This window comes from Hetaerina americana, unplaced genomic scaffold (genome assembly GCF_022747635.1).
Source record: "Hetaerina americana unplaced genomic scaffold, ioHetAmer1.1.p SCAF_4, whole genome shotgun sequence".
NCBI classification, from domain to species: domain Eukaryota; kingdom Metazoa; phylum Arthropoda; class Insecta; order Odonata; family Calopterygidae; genus Hetaerina; species Hetaerina americana.
The window spans coordinates 102997527-103018066 of record NW_027286985.1 but is presented as its reverse complement, the minus strand read 5'-3'; the positions used below and the strand labels follow the sequence as shown (position 1 = coordinate 103018066).

The 20540-nt window shown below is 35.5% G+C and overlaps 1 protein-coding gene across 1 annotated transcript in view; it reads right to left on the bottom strand.

The window, feature by feature from the left end:
* Positions 1–2217: 2217 nt before the first annotated feature.
* The window catches only part of Prm (Paramyosin), a 71536-nt gene continuing 53213 nt past the window's right edge, over positions 2218–20540 (bottom strand). The window contains exons 8-18 of the mRNA XM_071590924.1: positions 18522–18718; positions 16615–16747; positions 15756–15972; positions 14534–14661; positions 12583–12695; positions 9806–10001; positions 7977–8105; positions 6732–6896; positions 6429–6635; positions 5021–5221; positions 2218–3627 (exon numbers count right to left, since the gene is read on the bottom strand). Of these exons, the coding sequence (XP_071447025.1) occupies positions 3415–3627; positions 5021–5221; positions 6429–6635; positions 6732–6896; positions 7977–8105; positions 9806–10001; positions 12583–12695; positions 14534–14661; positions 15756–15972; positions 16615–16747; positions 18522–18718 (1899 nt within the window). The 3' untranslated portion in view covers positions 2218–3414. The remainder of the gene's footprint in view (positions 3628–5020; positions 5222–6428; positions 6636–6731; positions 6897–7976; positions 8106–9805; positions 10002–12582; positions 12696–14533; positions 14662–15755; positions 15973–16614; positions 16748–18521; positions 18719–20540) is intronic.

Below are 20540 nucleotides of genomic sequence, written 5' to 3'. Positions count from 1 at the left end.
TCTCTTATATTGTGTCATTGTGGAAAGCTTGTATGTATACCACAGTAATAAATATATGCATTTTTATGTTTTTCTTTTGACGACATCTATAGTGGCAAATGCTGCTCTTTGATGAATAAAGATTGATTTGATTCGAAAAAGATTAATTTAATGTGACTAAGGTGTGGCATATGAATGAGTGCAACTTGACAGAATTTCAAACACTAATTGCCATAATTTCAAAAATTAGTGATTCCTCAGCAACATATATACTTTTTGTAATTAGCTAGAATATATTTTTTATTTATCAATCATAATATCAAGTTTGAAGTAGTGTGCATCATGTGTTTTAATATCATTATAAAAAAATCAAAATAGGAAGAAAATAGCATTGTCTGCATGTAAATAATGTCTGGCAGCTATTCCATTTCATTAACTTATGGCCTCTTTTAAGAGTAACGTAACTGAAAATGGACCTGAATTTTATTGTTTAGCAGTGTACTCTAGGCATTGGTAGCAATATGATACTATCATACATTTGTATCTATCCTCGCCTTACACTCGCAGTAAAAATCATTCACAAACATTTTAATGCTATATCTCATCTTTTAAAGTTTAACTTAGAATTCATTAAAATGTCAAATGAAGTAGCTTCTTTGTTCAATTCCTAGAAACACTGAATTTATAATACTTAGCATTGCATTAAAGTTCCCCAAGCATGTTGACTGATATTTGTTCAACATCAGTGTTACATGCATAATTATTGCAATGGGTAATTACTCGGACCAATGCTTAGTAAGTGAAAACCATTGAAAGTGGGTAATTAGTAATGCATGTTTTTTTAATGAATGTAAAATAGTATTACATAAGGTATTTTTAAGTGGGAAAATATTGTCACTAATTAAAAATTGCTGGTGCTTTGGAAATGGGTAAGTAATTTTGTGTTTTATATGTGTATTTGTCCAATATGGATCGTAGTCTTCATCGTTGTCCAATATGGTTCATTTCCTTACTCTGGCTATGAGTGCCGTTAAATTCGCTGCCCCTACTCTTTATGACAATATGTATGACTGCTTTCACTGTTATCCTTCCTTCTTGTGTGCTCATCCATTTCTCTGGCAGTGGGTGAAAAAAGCTCCTGAGCGCAATCTCTTGGCCAAAGAATCAGGGTACTTGGTTGCTTAAACTCCCAGAGGATTTTCATTTCCTTGATAGCTTAATTGGTTGAGCATTGGCCTGACCAGTTCTGCTTATAGCTATCTTAATAATGTGAGATACTGCTGCCGGTCCTTTAGATTGATGACAAAGGCCCATTTATGAGTGTAGATGATGGAAAATACCTATGAAAGACATTTACCAGCTATATATATATATAAGTGGTAAATTGAAATATTTATGCATTGCAGGTATTTTCCATAACATGAGGGTCAGTTATCTCGTGAATATTAATTTTAACAGAATAACTTTTAGCCAATTAGTGTGCCAGGCCTTGGAGGGTTTCTTCCAAATAATGTTTGAGTACAATTAATATCCTATATTGGCTGAATCAGTTGGTGTTTGATAGACAGAACTGTGTTTATTCATGTTATTCCAGAATTTAGCTGAATTGTTTTACTTTATGCCAAAGAATTATATTTTTTTACAAAAATACTTACCTTTGAAATTGTCATTGAGTCATTGTAGCTTACTTAATTTTTCTATGGATATGCTAATATGTACAAAGATACCTTAAAGAAATCATCAGTGTGTCAGTATTAGCTTGCCTAGAACAATGTAAACCCTGAAGCCACATTATATATCATTTAAATCCAATATGAGATCACTAAAATATGATTCAGATCCTGCATAGAACCATTGGGATATTCCACCCATATCTTACAGGAATTGACTCACAAAGGAAAACATTACAGTTGGAGTGTGTGACACCGAAGCTTTTTTCTTATGAAATAGTATTGTAAACAATATCTACTCTCCAGTTAAAGTTTGTACATTTTTCAGCCAGATGATGTTATGAGACAAAACCAATTAATGTTACTCATATAATCTTGAATAAAATTTTCCTCTGCCTTGTATACTTTTGAAGTATGTGCCTGCTTTATTTATTTAATTATAGGTCCTAAATCAGATTACTAATTTGTGAACTTTGTTTGATAAAAGCTGTTTAAACTAAAACTGACCTAAAATTGTAGCAGCTTCTTTCCTGCTCAATACTTGAACTTACAAATAATGTCCGCAAAATATTGCCAAATAAGTTTATTTACTTTGTTGGTACAAAAGTTTTATCCTGATCATATGTTAATGTATTAAGACATTTTTAATTTAGCAGCCACAATAAGCTAATAATTAAATTTTACTGTGGATTTCTCCTTAACTCTAACAAATAAGGCTAAGGAAATTATTATTAGGAACCCTGCTCCCTCCCCTGCAAAATTTAAAACTGATTTTCAGTTTTTCTTCAATTATTAAACCAATGAATAGAATTCTATTGGTAGTTTTATATATTAATATGTACCAAAGTCTGGTAAGTATATATGTATATACACACTTTTAATCGAAGTTTAAATATTTAATATATTTTTGCTTTTAAGCTCAATACAAGTGAAGCCATGAAGATGTTAGCATTTAGGCACAACAAAACTTTGCATCAGCATTTCACTGTAGTTGTTGATATGATTGTTCCCTCCTCTTAAACTATGCCCTTGATGGAGTCAATGGTGTGTTATTATTGGCACTTAATTGGTTTCATTTTTTCCCTCTGATCACTTGGATGCTTCATATGAGGCATGCATTGTGTTCCTGAATACATTTTATATGGGCAACTGCAGCCTGCACTTAATGGTTGCACATAAAATTATTTTGCTACAGTGGAAAGCATATCGAGTCATCTTTGCATGTGATATGATTTATTGTTTTTAGTCACAGCCCAGCTTCATGAGGATCACTTAACCTATCCAAGCCTCTAGGTTTGTCATCACCCGAAGCCATTTTAGATTTTTCCAGAGAGAATTTCGTATACACTCGGTTTCCAGCTATTTGACCATTTGCTTGCTTTTTCTCTTTCTCTGTTAACAGAAGTCCATAGAAAATGTAATGCTTGAAACACAATCATCCAAACCTTATTCTACACATTTTTTTCACTTTTTCCTCTTTTATTTTTTTCTCAAAGGGTGGAGTTAACACCACTCCTCTGCATATTTATATTAACAAACAAAAATAATTGTGTGCAGTCCCTCTCTTTTTCTCCCATCCCATCTTCCTGTTGGAACTTGCATATCCCTGCCCCGCCCTCCCTACTCGTCCTCCCCGTCCCCACGGAAGCCCTGTCCCAACCCTGCCCCCACCCCATCTCTCCTCTGCCTCCCTTTCCTCTCGACAGCCTCCTCTCTCTCTTTCAAATCTTCCCCACCTCCCGTCAGTGCCAATAGGTGTTGCTGCTTAGAAGCCAGTCTCTGTGGTGGTGGTCTGCTGCCTTGTCTCCTGTACCAAGTACACTTGGCTACCGGGCACGGTGCTGGTGGTGACGAAAGTGCGGTGCTTGGCACGGATGAGGGAAAGGTTGTTCTCAGCAGTGTCAGCCCTGTCCTCAGCAGCCTCCAGCTCACGCTGGAAGCGCCTCACACGAGTCACGCTCTGCTGGGACATGCCCTCCTGAAATAGGTTAGGAAATGTGTTGAGCTACAGAGCCCTCCATCCAAGTCTCGAATTCATATCACCCCCTTTGACATAATGACTCATTGACTCATGAAGACTCATCATGATTTTACCCTCTTATTTGAATAAAGAAAAAATATGAAAGACCCTATCATGGGAGGGGAGATAAACTCATCTTGAACCAAAATATTAATTAGCCATTTGATGTTTAAATCATATGTTTAAGTATACAATGCCACAAGTTATATTCAAAGGTGTTAGCTAGTTCAAGAAGGGGATGAAATCATCCATTTTCTTCATTTGGAACCAGTGAAGATATCAAATTTAATCTAGCTCAATGGGATATATACGATTTCATTTTACCCTGTTAAAGTGTGTATCCAGTTACATAGTAGTTGCTTAAATATCTAGAAGGTTGGGGAATAAAAGTTCTTGATTTGATCTTGAAAATACATCTATTCACAGATCATGAAACAGGGTGGGGTGAAGGCTTCTATGATGGTGCAGGTGAGAAAGAAATGCCTCTTAGATTTTCTTTGTATGGTCTATCTGGTGCAGTGACAGTTTCACAGGTTTACCAGTTGGCTTCATCAGATCTAAACTACTTTGGATGGATACCCTTTGGCCACTTTATATTAGCCTCCTCATCAGTCTGGTGGGTAATGATGAGCCAGACAGAATGGACTGATGATGAGACAAATATCAAGAGGCCAAAAATGTTTCCAAAAAACTTCTTACCTCAAGAAGAAAGCTTGTGGAATACCTATAAAATTGCCATCAATCCAGATGGACCAACTGGGAGGAGTACCTGAGAGGTGTTCCTTATGAAATGGAAGTAAAATATATGGTGTTCTTGCATGCCAAGATATCAATATATTTTCATGCATTTATCTTGTTCACATTCACAATGTGGTAATAAAATTATCATATACTCAAAAAGGAAAAGTATTCTAATTGCTTTATTAGTACTCCCATAAAAGGTCTGGGATATATGTAAGAGGCATCATATTTTTTGTCACTGTGATAAAAATATTGACTTAAATAATCTATAATCCAGTTAATCTACCCCAGTTATCAGAAATCAGGCACTGCACTTGGTAAAAATTCTAATTGAGTGGGGAGGGTGATGATTAAATAGTCATTTTCAGTGGACCACTGGTAAAAATGAAAAATACTGAAGCATAATTTCTCATTTTCTCAATTATCATTTGACACATGATAGCCGTCCCATAGGCACTGTTGTGAAAAATTCTGTTAGAAATCGTTAATTGAATCTTAATTATTAATATCATAATTATTTGATCAGGATATAAAATTGAGGTTTTAAATAAAATTATCTATTATAGATATACATTTTGAGCCATAACACACATTTAATTAATATACTCACGCATTCCTGGAGTTGCCTCTTGTAGATGTTGACCTTCTGTGTGACCTTGTCAAGGGATTCTTGCAGCAGAGCAACATTCTTATGGTCTTCCTCACATTGCAGCATCATTTCCTTGACACTGCGCTCCTTCTTGCGCAGGATCTTGATTGTCTCTGCATGGCGACGCTTCTCTTCATCAAGCTCCAATTCCAGATCCCTCACCTAAATTGAGCAATGGGACATATAAGATGATGGCAAATGGTTTTGTAAGTGAACACAGCACATTTTTAAATATATCGTTGCCCCTGAATACCTCACTCCAAAGCACTTGCACTAATTAATGGAATTTATGGCTGGTTGAAATAGCTGATTTATCTACACTAGGCCATTATCATTCACTATTTTAAATGAATGCTTAAACAGTAGCTTTTTAGGGGTCACCCACTAGTTTTCTCATACATGTGAGAATTTCACTGTGAAAAAATCATTCAATTAGACTGGTATGAGTTTTGTATCTTGCTCTTTGACTAAGCCATTGAAATAGTTGTAAAATTTGCTACAGCAATAATTCATTGGAAATAGATACTGAAAAACAGTATTTTATTTTTAAAGGAAGCAGGAAGAATATTGATTTGGACTAATAAAAGATGGATACTCTAACATCTTGGAGAATGGTCACAGAAAATATGACAAGTATTTTGGTGCTGATTTAGTGTAATGTTTCCTTCTCTGAATGATAATATAAGAGAATCTGACTGCAGCTAAAGTGCACTCAGGACATTTTAACATAAGCAAGAAAAGATGGACAGACAGAAAAGATGATGTTGTATACTTTTCAATCAATGGGAAATAATAATTGAAAGATGCTACTTCAAACTGTACTTTCAAAGTATTAATTTTGCTGAATTTGCAGGTTAGGTTAATTCTGAAGTCCTCCATTTGCTGATTCATATCCATGTTATCATTTCCTTAACTTTTGCTAATAATCATGCCTTACATTTCTTTAAATATTCTTGGCAGAAAATAAGCATTTAATTCCTAAATATGGCATGAAAACAGAATCATCAATTTGCTAAATAAATTTTTTCAACAAATCAATGGACAGATACAACTATCACAAATTTATTATTCAAACATGGAATCATTGTAATATTTTTAAGTTCATTTATTTAGAAACCATATTTTTTCAGCCTAATCATTTTGGTGCCTTAATTTTCAAAATAGCAAGACTTTACTACACTTGCAGCCACAGTGTTCAAGTAACTCTATGTGGAAGGTAGCTGAATACTAAGTAGGGGAAGGGATATGGTTTTTTTTTAATTTTATTCATTTATGTTCCATTAACTAGTAAAAAGTTTCGAAAGGTTTTGGAGCAAGGTTCATCAAAGAAAATATCAACAATGATTTGAGAAAAAAATGCTCAACATACTCTAGCCTCCAGTTTGCTGATCACACGACGTCCTCCAACAATGGCATTTGCCTCAACCTCCTCAAGGCGGACTGACAGATTCTTGACCTCAATCTCCAGAGATTTCTTGATGGACTCAATCTTCACCACACGCTCCTGTTCCTCATGCAGTATCTCCACAGTGTGCTTAAGCTCAACCTGCACTCGCTGGTAACGCTCATCAGCCACCTGCAAGGATTAATTATGCATGAGCAAACTTCACGAATAATTATCACCAGTTCACACCTTCTTCACCACCGCTGGCTCATTTGCTTGCTCGCCTACCCTCAATTCTTTGGTGACTTCATCATAGTCAGAGGCCAGGGTGCTCAGCTCCTGCTCAATCTTGGTCTTGATGGCAGACAGGTTGACGTTGATTGTGGTGAGTTCGTTCACACGGCTCTGGGACTCCTCGTACAGCAGCTCAGCGGAACGCTTGCCTCGCAGAGCCTGAAACAAGATAGAATGAGTAAGATCACTGCTTGGTATTTTCATATTGTCTGCTTCCAGTTTATTCTCTGACTAGGTGGAAATCTTTCAAAATTTCTAAATGACTGCTTGCAGTTCAACAAATAAATTTTTCACCAAATAAATAAATTATGATTCCATAAAATATATCTCTATAACTTTAATACTTCCATGCCCTTTATCATATTTATTAGTTCAATTGAAGTTCAGTAAGGATGTGTACCTTATGATAAATAAATTTGTCTTTCTTTAAAATAAAACAGTTTCTGATGGAAACTCTTCATAGTGACATTGAAAAATAACCAACGTGGCTTTTCCACATAGAAAATTTTATTTATAACCTACGTTTTGTTATGGTATAGTAACGGAACCTGAAGATGTTATACCATAACGAAACCTAGGTCGTAAATAAAATTTTGTGTGTGGAAAAGCCAAGTTAGTTATTTTTCAATTTCAATTGTCTTTCTTTTTTCAGTTGAAATATTTTTATCTAAAATATCCTATCGAATTGAGTGGCATTAATAATTGACTTCCATAAGCTTATAAGCTTCTGTTGCAACATTGGCTAGCAAAGCTATATTTTTTGACTCCATTCCCCAATGTGTGAATGCAGCCGATTAAAGTTTCCCAATGATTTTAGGTGTTGAAATTTGTATATATGACATAGTGAGATGCAGAAATCATGCCATACAACAGCCTTTCTCACATCAAAATTAGTGCAAGGATGGTTTGCTGCCATTAATTTTCATCAAGTTTCAGTGCTTCTTCCACTTGTCATTGACCAGATTCTTTGTAAGGGTCACATGCTGCGCAGAAAAACACTGACAAACCTGCAGAGAAAGGCTTGATAGCTAAATAAAGTCAAGGAATATGCAGTGTATTTCCCACTTATTTGATGCTTTTTAAAGAAGATATATATTTAATACTTCCTGGTAGTCAAAAGATTAGCGATTATTCCAATATTTACAGCTTTTTAGCATTTTTGCCAGTTGGTTTACAATGATGAACTTTAGGGGCCACTCAACTTTTAAGCATTAATGGAAGCATGAAAATAGTGCTTACAGCTTCAAAGTTGCCTCGGACTTCTTCCATCTCAGCAGTGAGTGACTGGATGCGACGCTGGGCGATTCCATATTGGTCAACAGTGACCTGCAATTGCCTGTGGACTTCATCATAGTGAGCCTGGAGTTCCTGTTTAAACAATAAGCCATTATTACTGGAACATATCAAGTAACAGAGAATATGCTAGTGGTTGGAAAGTTTTAACCTGCATCATATACTCTAAGATGACTCCATTTAGGGATATAGATTCCAAAAACTAATTTAATAAATCAATCATTATACTGATATGTAAATTCATAGAACTAAAAATGAGTGCTCATACAAAAATGTAAATTCAGAGAATTAAAAATAAGAGTATGGGAATGCTATTGCTAATTTATATTATTACTTTTTGGGGAAAATTTCACTTCAAAAACAAACCCTGAAAACTGTGTGCTAGTAACATATCAATCATCTATCTGTGGAACACATTTAATCAAATTCATGGGAATTTTATCCCTCCCCTCCCTGTTTATTCTAAGCTATGCTATATTTAGCAGATAGTGCTCTAAATTGTTTCAAAGAAATAATGACCTACTATCACAAATCAAATTAGAAAATGGACATCCATGTTATGATTAACAAAAATCTGGTCTGGCAAAATGTAGTGAATTCTTTTCATTTAAGTAGAAAATATTATGTTAATAACCAAAATATTACAGTGCTTAGAATCATTTCCAGGCACACAGTTTGTAACTGAAGGCAATGCCAAGCATAAATACACTTCATTTAGAGAATGTTTTGAAATGGAAAATTAAAGGAATAATCAATTATTAATTATGGTTTGGCTGTCAAAAGTCAGTTATTCTTGAAGCTTTGACTTGGACAGGGCTGCCAGTAGAGGAGAGGGAAGATAAAGGCTGTCAAAAAAAGGACATGTGGCATGGAACCACGTCACATATCAAATTGAATTCACAACATAAACCTTATTCTGTTCTTTGCTTTAGTGTAATCAATCCTCTCTCTCTCTCTTCTCTGGTTTTTATCTGTCTCCTGATTCACATTAATTTGATATTTTTAGTGTTTTTGGACTCAATTACCCAGTTCCAATTTTATGAGTGCCTACTGTATTGGAGCTAGGTAACATCTGCTATGGTTTTGGCATGGTTATAACTTGTTAAAACTAACTAGAATTCATTAAGAAATGTATATGCATTTGTTCAGGCCTGTTTCTCATTATAATTAGATGAGTTTTCAGCATTAGCCTCTAGGATGGAAATCGTTCAGACTTTCAGGTTACTAAACTTCCACATTGATAACCGACATTCATTTGCCTGCATTTAAAAATTAATGCTGTTTTGATTCAATGTAATTCATCAGAAGGTATCAGCTATTGCTAGTCAACATATTTACAATAACAATCATTGTGAGAAGTTTGATGTGACTTTTTGCTGGGCGGGATGTTTGATAGTGGCATGGGATACAGGCAATATGAGACCGACTATAATCAGCAATGAGAAAGTGAGATGAATTCATGTAATCACATTAAACTGCTAATACCTAAATATGCATATTTAGCATAAGCTGTATATAAAACTTCCTTGAGTTCGCTTTCTGATATTTTCACCATATGATTGATCCTAAGGGATTGATTAATACTGTAAAGCAGAACTGTCTGTCAACAGCAGCAATAATGACACTACATGGCAAGAAATAAGTGAATGTGAACACAACTGTATGCTACTGAAGCCACAAAAACCAAAAATTTGGAAGTTGACATTCCACGGTATAATTAGAAACCCAACTCTCTGCATGGAAAGAATTACTCTTAACTTATAATGATTTCTTACTGTAAGCTGGAGTGATTGCTTCTTGATGGTCTTCTGAAGTTCAATGTTGTTCTTGTTGGCAACATCCAGAGACATCTCCAATTCGGTAATCTGGATCTGGAGCTTCTTCTTGATTCGTGTGACCTCAGTCTTGAGCTTAGTCTCAGCCTCAACCACGCGTGCATTCAGCTGCTCAATTTCAATGCTGGTCTGCTTACTGGGATGAGAATCAAATGTCTTATTGTTGTGATCACAAATTTATTCAAAGAGTGGCAAATTTTAATTAAAATGACACTCGTTTGAAAAAATAGAAATTATCCGATAAAAATATTTTGGATTTATTAAAAATTTAGGGTAACTGATTTTTGGTTATGTGAAATGAAATTTTTTCAAAACATCATTTATTAGTTAAATTTAAAATAAAACATGTATAAATTAAATCGAAGATTAATGACATTTTCTAAGTGATATCTGAATTAATATAATGACATATAGAATAAAATTTTTCTGTCAGTGAAATGATGAAATCAGAAACACTACTCAAACACCAATAGAACCACCTAAATTCAAGATATTGATAAGAAAATACAAGAATTGAAGAACATCATGCAATATTTGTTGATATATTTAATGGCTGATTCAGTAAAAAGGGGCAGCCTAGAAATTACCAGTAACACTTACCTATGCATCCAAATCATGCATTAATGTTTTTTTATTGTTCATTTTTTTAAAATTGTGATAAAAAATTTGCATCATTCATGAAAAATATTATGATTCTACTTACTTTTTATGAACATAGTAATTAGAGGCTTTATTCACAAAATTCTTCACTTGAACTTTTAAGTCATCAAGGGGCCGATAACATTGTTCCTCATCACCAAGCCTTCGTCTACGCTCATCCATTTGAACTGCATGTTTCCTTTCATCATGGGTAGTCATGGCTTGAACCAATTCTTTCCCTTGCCTAAGCAGTGTATTCGCATCCACGCCTGTTGTTTGGGATTCATTTTTCAACAACTCTGCCCTTGCTCTTGTTTCCACACCACGCAATGCATTACGAGATGCAAACTCGAGCGTCTTGACTCGCTCTAACCCAGAGAGCTTGGGAGTGTATTCACCCTCTGTTTCCCAGTCGGAGCCCCCTTCATCATCCGTTGCACCTCCATGGATAACCTTCCTTTCCATTTTCTTGCGCATGGTCACCTTTGCCACGAGACGCTGCCTCACCACTGATTCTGTGAGCAGTTGCTGTGAGATGGCTTTTGAAGACCTTGTAAGTTTCACATCTGATTTGCGGAGGGTTCCATCTTCCTTCCTCAAACCAACTTCTCTCAGGTCTTGACTGGAGCTTGACTTGAGACGGTCCTTCTTATCCAACATCTCCAACACTGGTTTGTAATGATCAAAGGCAAAACGGTAATTGTCCTCATAAAGCAGGGACTGGGGTTTCTGCCACTGAGGTGCTGGTTTTAAGTACTGGGAAACAGCCATATTTCACAAATATGAGATCCTGAGTAACTTTTTGGAAAGTGGGATTAAGTTCTCTATGGGTCACTGCTGTAGTTATCCAGAATCCAGGTCACAATATTTGGAGACGTGATCACTTTGTGATGAAGTCCAATTTGATCTTAAGAGAGCCTATTGCTGATGAATGCTTGACTGTTCAAACCTCTTTGATAATGACTTCACTACTCAGGGGTAGGTATATATATCAAGAGGATAGGCTACCAACTCTATATCTATTTTTAGACATTCTTGAGCTCCGTCTGGATGGTATCCACTTGAAAGAGGCCAAGAGTCTTTGGCTTTAAGGAATTTAGTGGACAGTTTTTGGTCATGGATTGCTACAAAAATAAAGTGCACCTTATACACAATTTTAATTGCCAGAGAAATGCCTTAAAAACAGACATTCGCAAATGAAAATTGCATAAAGTGATTATGCAATTATGGCAACAGTGAACAATGCACCTGCCCTACTAATGGAGTCATTTAGGCTGAATGATGTAAGCAGCAAAGATACCTGAGGCAAATGACATTCTCAAGGCTCAGCTGGCTGAGTCGCTGATGAGTGATGTCATGTTATTACAAATTTTTTTTTTACCCCTACTGACATCGCTTTATATTTTAGAATAAAATTATTGCAACTATTCCATGTTATCATTGTCACTTTAAATTTTAAATCACTAACTGAAATAAAACTCTCTATGTTCTAACCTTGAGGATATCTGTGTTGCTCATTTTTTGGCCGTTTATCAAAGGGCCAGAAAATCATATATGTGCTTATCATTTATTCTTTGGAAAATCATTGGTTCTTGAGAACATCTAGCATAATTACCACTTTTTTATTTAAAAATTACATGAACTAAAGCAGAATGAAAATACTTGATGAAATCCACCCATTAGAAGAATTTTCATTAATTTTGCATATGCTCTACATTGCTGAAGTTTGCATGAGGACTTCATACTCCATGGGTTTGAATAGATCAGCGGTGGAAAGTTTTTATCTGCAGATTAATGTAAATATATGACAGTAATCCACAGGTTTTAAATAAAAACTAACAATTCTATGTTGACTACAGTTGTATGGGCTTGGTTAAGAAAGTCATAGAAGTTAACCAAAAAATATATCAAATCTTCGGTGCTATTTTACGTGAAATTTTTTCTCAATGCTGAAAGTAATTGCCACACTTAACATGTCTGTTTAATTACTCTGGCTAATTAAGTATATCATGTGGTAATAATCAATTCCGTTGAATAGGCATTCATTTTGTGCATTCTCATTGAACAATGACACTCACCGAATGGCTTCAATTTCTTCATCCTTCTCAGTCAGCCTCTTCTCCATCTCATGACGGAAGTGGCTGAATTCAGCAGAAATCCTCTGGCAACGCTGTTCCTCAACCTTGCGTCCCTGTTTCACAATGCAAAAATAATACAGGTCAGTCACAATACAATGGATATTGAAATCATGACTACCTCATGCATCCTAGTGCTTCTTCCTCTGTGTACATAAACCTAATGAAGTGAAAAATATCACTCAATTTTTATTGCAAATAAGGCTGAGTTGTCACAGAAGGTGATCAATAATTATGACTAAAGCCTTCAGAGTATCTTATTTTTGAAGTGAATGATAATGCAATATTCTGAATCTTACATACATTATTACCCTGAGCATCATTACACACTCAAAACACGCAACCGGGAGAAAAGGGGGAAATAATGGAGTGATAAGTGGGTCACGGAAACTTTAAGATAAACATGAAGCTTTCCTCTTAGATCATTTCAAAATGAATGGAAGGATGAGAAGGTTGATGCTGGAAGTGCAACTACAACCAATACATACATTTAAATAAAAGATAGCACAATCAAGGAGGTACCAGGTAGCAGCTTTTACCAGTGTTTCTCTTTATTTTTTCATACAACCATGAATTATGCAAGGATAAAATAAATAGTTAAAATATTCTGTTTTCCCACCAATCTCAACGAATCATTCACCATTGTAAACTGTTTATCTAATGCAGGAATTGGATGACATTCTTCAATTACATAAGCACAGTCATATTAGTCATTCCTTCAAGTTTAAGAGGTCTCCCATTTCACATTTGCTTTCTTTTTTTAGTTTCTTTTACAAAGTAATGTCTTTCGTTTTGTCTGGCATTATTGTTTTTTTTAATGGATCCCAAGTGTCTGCAGTTGATTCAGTGATATGTCTAACTAAAGAAAATGGAATGCATCTGTCACTTTTTCATTACCATCTCAATCATATTTTTCCCTGTTAGCTTCTTCAAGGTGCTCAAGGTTTCTTTGCCACTTAAACTGTGTACATATTTCTTTTCCATTAACCCAGAAATGATGGTGACACCCTAACACAGTATGGTCAGCAGCACTCATTTGAACAACCCTGGGTGTGTGGGTAGATTTTCTCATTTGTTCTCTGACTAAATAATTGGAGTAACATTAATTGTTAGTAATAAATTGTGCAGTGGATAATTCAATTCAGTTCTACAGAGTCCATCATTTGTATTTGTTTAGAATCTGAATTTTTAATAAGGATCAATACAATTTCAAAAGAATGCAAATATTAACAACTGAAGGTTTGTGAATAAACTCCATGTTATGTTTGCAGATAAACTCCTTGAAAGCCATTAAAATAACTTTCAGTCATTAAACTGGTGAATTAATACCAATCTGGAAACAACTGTGCTTATTATTTAATACACCAGAAGGTCCATTGTTGAATTATACTTAAGGAATGGATGACATGTTGTCATTTGATGGCATATTATTCTCAGTTGAAGCTATTAGCAACTTCTTTTCTAGTGGCCCTGGTAATATCCTTCTTGATACAATACATTTTTAAATGTCCAGTTACTGCTTATCTCCCTCTTATGAAACAAGCAAAGGAAATAGTTAGGTGATCTTAAGACTTTGCACACTTGAAGGGACAGTAGACCAATATTTGAAGCAGGCTCTAACTTGGGTAATTATAATTTGATTCTTTGTATTAATCAGGAATTGCTTGCCATGAATTTCTCCCAAATTATTTTTGTTCACCTTTTACATTTATTGATTGCACTACATTGCATTCAACTAGCTTTGAAATTTCCCTCGAATCATGGGATTTCATGCCCTTCTCTTCAAAGATGGTTTGAATGAAAAATTTGCATTTCCATTCTCACCAGTTTCATACAATTTAGTAATATCAAGGTATTTCATAATTCTCCAGTGCACTCAGAAATATTGACTTACAGCCTCAGCTTCCTTGTATGCAGCACTGAGTTCCTCACGTTCATTCTCCAACCGGCGAAGCTCAATCTCAAGCTCATGGAGGCGGCGGTTCATGTCGGTAAGCTGGTTGCGAGCATCGTGCAGGTCATCTGAAACAACGTTATATTCCAATGAATGCAATTAAGTGAAAAGAGAATGTATGGGACTTCATGTAATAATATTTCATTTCTCTCTTGTTAGTTCGTTAGTAATCGTCTTCAAGTCCTACCTGGCATCTTATTTAATATATCTAATTCTTTCATTTAGGTTACCCTGAGATGGTGTTTTCTCCTGATTTGATGGCCCATATACAATATGTAGCTGAATACATGAGAAAGACCTAATAAACTATTAATTTGGTCTTTTGAATCTTTAAAGGTCAAGACCATAACTGATTCACAACCACTAACTGGCAAACATATCTTTCCAATTGTCAATGAAAAGAGAGAGACTTAAAAAAGTAGCATCCTTTGAAATTAGATTATTCTTTGCAAATGACAATATTGAACCTCATATGCTTTGTGATCAATTTTTCAACCAATTTTAGAAATATAATGAAACATGATGAAACTAATATTGAAGGAAGATGTTGAGAGGAGAGAAATTAGAACAAGTAAAATCTTTAACAAAGATTCCTTGGAATCAGCAAAAAATAGAATTGAACAAGTTCTCCATGCAATGAAGAATAGTTCAAAGTACAGAAATCTGAAGTTAAAATGCATTTATGATGAAGAAGCAACACAACTATATATGCTCAAAAAAGGTGTAGTTTTAAATCAGAAATGAGTTTGAGCACATTTGAGGTAAATTTATAATTTATTGATAGAGCCATGGACTATTGGGGAAGCAAACCAAAGATGAATGGCAGCCTTCAAATTCTGATGCTGGCAGATAAAGACAAAGCTCGAGTAAAATCATAAAATACTCAAAGTCTACAGGATAATAGAAGAGAACCATTCAATATGGAGTACTAGCAATGATAGAAGAACCAGATGCATAACACTCATTGAAATCCAAGGAAGTTTCCCTAAAAATCTAGGAAAAAATATGCAGGCCAAACAAAGAGGGAAGTAAAAAAGAAAAATTTCAAAGCATAGAAGAAAGAGCATGGGATTGGGAAGAGCATGGGGCTGCCTTTGAGCAGTCATTGGATTTAAAAAACAAATTATGACTGTGACTACAGTGGGTGAGGGACCATTCTTACCGGCAAGTTTCTTGTTCTCCCTAGTAAGGGCATCCTTCTGTTCACGGGTCTTGTCCAACTCATGTGTGAGACGCTGGATTTCAGTCTGCTTGTTGCGCACATCACGCTGGCTCTGCTCGTACAAGGCAACTGTCTCTTCCAGGCGTGACTTGAGCTCAATGTTCACCTTCTCCAAGTGTTCAACTCTCTTCTGGAGTTCCCGGGCAGTGTTGTTGGCCTATTGGACACACATTGACGTAGGGTGGTGGGTAAATTTAGAAGACATATAAACAACTTTTAAACCAAACATAAACCCTGTCTTTATATCAAATTCAGGAGCTAGATTTTAAAAATTTCCCATAGGATGCATAACTTCTTCAATGTTTGATTTCAATCGGAAGAACAAATATGGGCAGGTCTGAGCAAATATTTCACATTCAATGCTACTGTTGATTATGAGGAAATCAGTTTGTTTATAATTCATGAGCAAAATTATGCACAATATTCTAGAATAATTCATTTTTTCATGCAGATAATCACTCTCTCTGTGGGCTGTGGGCAGGCTCATGTCTAATTTTGATAAGACAAAGCATCTCCTATGCTGGGTTTGAAAGGAAAAATATGATAAATGTAGAGAGGATTTATTACAGCTATAAATTAGAGAATTTGTTTGCTTTTATTAGCTTTTTAGTTATCAAATAGTTTAGCTATCAATTAGAAAATTGATTTTGAATATCTGCTTTACATGTACTGTGGGACTTGCTTAGCAGTTGCTATTTTACTGGCCAGATTTTTTTATGCTTTGAATATGTTCCATTTGAGACTGTGCTCTTATTTTGCATTAAACCTTTTACTCATAGCCATAAATATGATTCTTTACCTTCTCCAAGTCAATGATGAGGATCTCCACTTCACTCTGAAGGCGAGACTTATGCTTCTCAAGAGCATTGACCTTGGCAATCAGAGTTTCAATGTGTTCCTCTTGTTCACTCAGACGGGCCTGGAACTTACGCCTGAAAAATGAACAGCAATTAAAAACCTGACATTGCAGTAGGAACTCCTACCTATAATCATCTTCAATTCAATGCTGCTAAATAATTTAAAAAATGGATCATCATAAATTTTGGGATTCTGATACACTTATGTTTTCAATAATTCACTCATAGCTTTTTACTGACCACTGTGCCCAGAGCCATGCCTCATGTGAAGGTGATCATTAAAGAATCACAAATATTTCGCATTACAATAACATTTTCACAATAATTTCTGAAGGCAAATGAAATGATATATTCTGATAATAAAAATTTTAAGAATGTAATTGAACTTAGGTAATACTATAAACAATATGGAAAAATGATTGTCTTCTTCGGTTACAATTTCTTATATATATGAAGTATTCCAATTAAGGTTCAAACTGAGTTACCATCCTTGGAGCAAATGAACTACAGAGAATTTCAAACCTAACTCACTAATGAAAGCCAATAGATTTTTGTTCCTGAAACTTATTTCTTAAGTAACATGTTCACAACAATAATCATAATAGCTAAGGAGTTGGGTAATAATGCATTAGCCACTTGATACACCAGGGAAAATATAATATTTGTATGGTAATATGTTACTCAGAAAATTTACTTAGAATGTTGAATGGGAGTAAGTGTGATTTTTCTCATTGCAGTAGAGGCACAAAGAATATTCATGCCATTTCATTCTTTTCCACTGAGCTAAAAAATGGTGCTATCTAGTAAACAAGACTAAATAAATACCATGGGAAAATTAAAATGTGAACATCTATTGCTTTACAAATTCATATAATAGTGCTTCTCTAAATCAGAGCAAAGAAGGGAAAATATTAGCAAGGAATGAAAGATCAATTTCATAATCGATTTTCCATTCCTTTCTGAACCAAACAATCCATATATATTCTATTGTTTCAGGCTTCACTTTGTGGAAGTATTTAATATCCATATTAAAAAGAAAGACTCGTACTTTTCCACAGAAAAAGCATTTTCCATAAAAAGCATTTTCGTATCACAGCCCGCAGTATCTAAAGATTTTAAGTGGTGCTCGATCCCATTTCTGGGAGATCTTTCATATGGGATTTACAACTGCCTACCCACCTCACTCAAAGCAGCCTTCTACTCACCGATAACCCTCTCCAAATGTCTAGCCAATGGAAAAGACACCCAGGATAGCCTTCTCAAATCAGGCATTTATAAACTGAAATGCGAGGATTGCAACAGCGTTTATGTCGGTCAGACCGGCAGGAATATCAAGTTACAAGTCAAGGAACACGCTAGGTGTCACAAAAATCAGAATAACAACTCTCTCTTCGCCAAGCATTTACTAGAATTCGACCACAGCAGTGACTTTGTCCCAGAGATATTACACACACTCCCAAAAGGATTAAAAATGGACGCTCTCGAGCAATTAGAGATTAGAAGGCACTTGGTGAACCCCAACACGACACTTTGTAATGAGCAATTATTCCCATACCCCTCCCCACTCCTCTCCGAGAAATTAGCCTGGAAATGGTCAAAACAATCCATCAACGCACCTGCGAGCCCCCACCCCTCTCCAATCCTTCCAACCCTCCCCGCCCCCACTCTGTCCTGAAGGTATATATGCTTGCTCCGTCTGTTTTGCAAATTTGTACCTGATGATGCCGCAAGTCGGTGAAATGCGTTGTACCATATAATAAAATCTGTGGAAAAGCACGAGTCTTTCTTTTTAGTGTGGACAAACAATGCATGTCGTAAACGAAGCTCAGGCCAGCCTCTCTCTTCTTACCTGAGCTCCTCAACCTCTTCAGCGCGAGCGGCAGCCTCTGTCTCATACTTGGATTTGTAGGTCTGGACCTCACCATTGGCTCGCACCAACTGGCGTTCCAGGTCCAGGCGTGCCTCTGATTCCTCCTCCAGTTGCACCCGAACGGACTCGAGTTCCACCTCAACCTGGTGCAAAGTGGCCTCCAACGTGGCACGCCTCTGCATGCAGAGAATGGGTGGGGTTAGACAAGTCTCGCTTTGCTATTTTGCCATACAATTTGGTACATTGTCAAGAAACCATAAGGTTCTAGTGTTTTTTCTACGAGGTTTCAATTTTTTTTCTTTGATTGTGTCAATTAGTGTCCAAGGAAAGAGTTTAGTACTTTTGCTGCATCTTATATTATCTGTATTTTATATTGCAGCATTTTATAGTATCACTAAGGCTCTAAATTTTAACTCATAAGTCTCAATGTTTTTTTGGAAGATTTAAGATAGCATTTATATTGATGATATTAAAAAAAATTGTTCAAAATATATGTACATAGGTCCTCAATAATATATGCCTTAGTGGCATTATCACTTATACGTTAATATGTAGAGCTACACTAAATGTTAATGTCATGCGACTGTATACAATGAATATTTTTATCATTTCCCTATGCTTTATGGAAACCGGAGCTTTGTGTTGGTGGGTAGGACACCAATTGTTAAAACCTGTGTCAAAAGGGATTTCCATTGCTGGTCACAAGGTATCTCAGAAGCATTAGCAAAATCATGGTTCAAATTAAAACTGAGGCAATATCATTGGAGAACCCTAGCATCAATCAGGTTGATGCTGAATAATTCATCTATTTCAGGTATGTATTTTGATTTCAAAGAGACCTCATAATGAGTGTGGCCCATTGTGTAGCTATTAAGCTCTAAGGTCAGAAAAGTTGATGCCATTCAAGTATTAAGACTTTCTCTGTGGTAAAAAAGTCCTTAATAACCTCTAGCAGCTACTATTCAGACACTCTGTCTATGCCAAAGCCCTTATGATTTACATGAACACATTTTCTGTATCAAAGCACATACTATTGTGAAATGGAATGACCTGAGTGGTGCTTTCTCATTTAATATTGCCCCTAGTATTTGGAATGAATGCTAGCAGTATTTAGGACAAAGCTAATGATGTTGAATTAAACCATTCCTAATATTACTAGCATGTGTATGTACTCAGTCAATAGCAATAATTTTGTTTTCACTAAGTGAACCCTCTCATTTGATCATATTTGAGTCACCTGTAGTTCTATCTAGGTTTAGTTTCTCCAGAGAATGAATCATGAAAATTATGTCTAAAATTTGAATATTGTAAATATGCCCAGGTTGACAATAAAAGTCAGATTTGGAGAAATACTTGACAGGAAAAGGAGGATGCTGTCTACTTTTGCTCATAATTCGTACTGATACAGAAACTAGGGACATATCTCCTTGAAACCTTGAATTTAAATTTAAAAAATTATTAATCTACACTAAAAATTTGTTTTCTGTGAATCTTCCCCAGTAGTTTTGTAAGTAATGGTTCTTCCATATGATTATTTAAAAAATTGGCTAAGATTGGCAGATTGGTTTGATTTTCAGGGACATGGTTGGAGACAAATACAAGATTATTACTATGGAATTAGAGTAGGTACTAGTAAATGAATATTTATTTGCTTAATAAGGGCTAAATTCATGTCTGAGTCCAATAATTAACATAGATAAATATGGTGTTGTGAATAATAAACATTAATAAATTTTACTTTTGAAAGTTGAACCTCATTTTTAGCATATGTTATGAGAAGTTCAGATATGAATAGGGTAGAAATCGGGCCAGATCCTTTTCCTGCTCTACCTTTAATTTCCCACAAGGTTTTGGTATGCACATTTAATTGATTGTTCAGGGGCATCAACCAGATTTGATGAACCCAGGACCCTCCCGTCAGAGATCGAATGCTTAATAATCCATTGGAGTGCCCTGTCTCCCTTTCTTTTGGCTCACAGAGCGGCACTCCCTCATCTG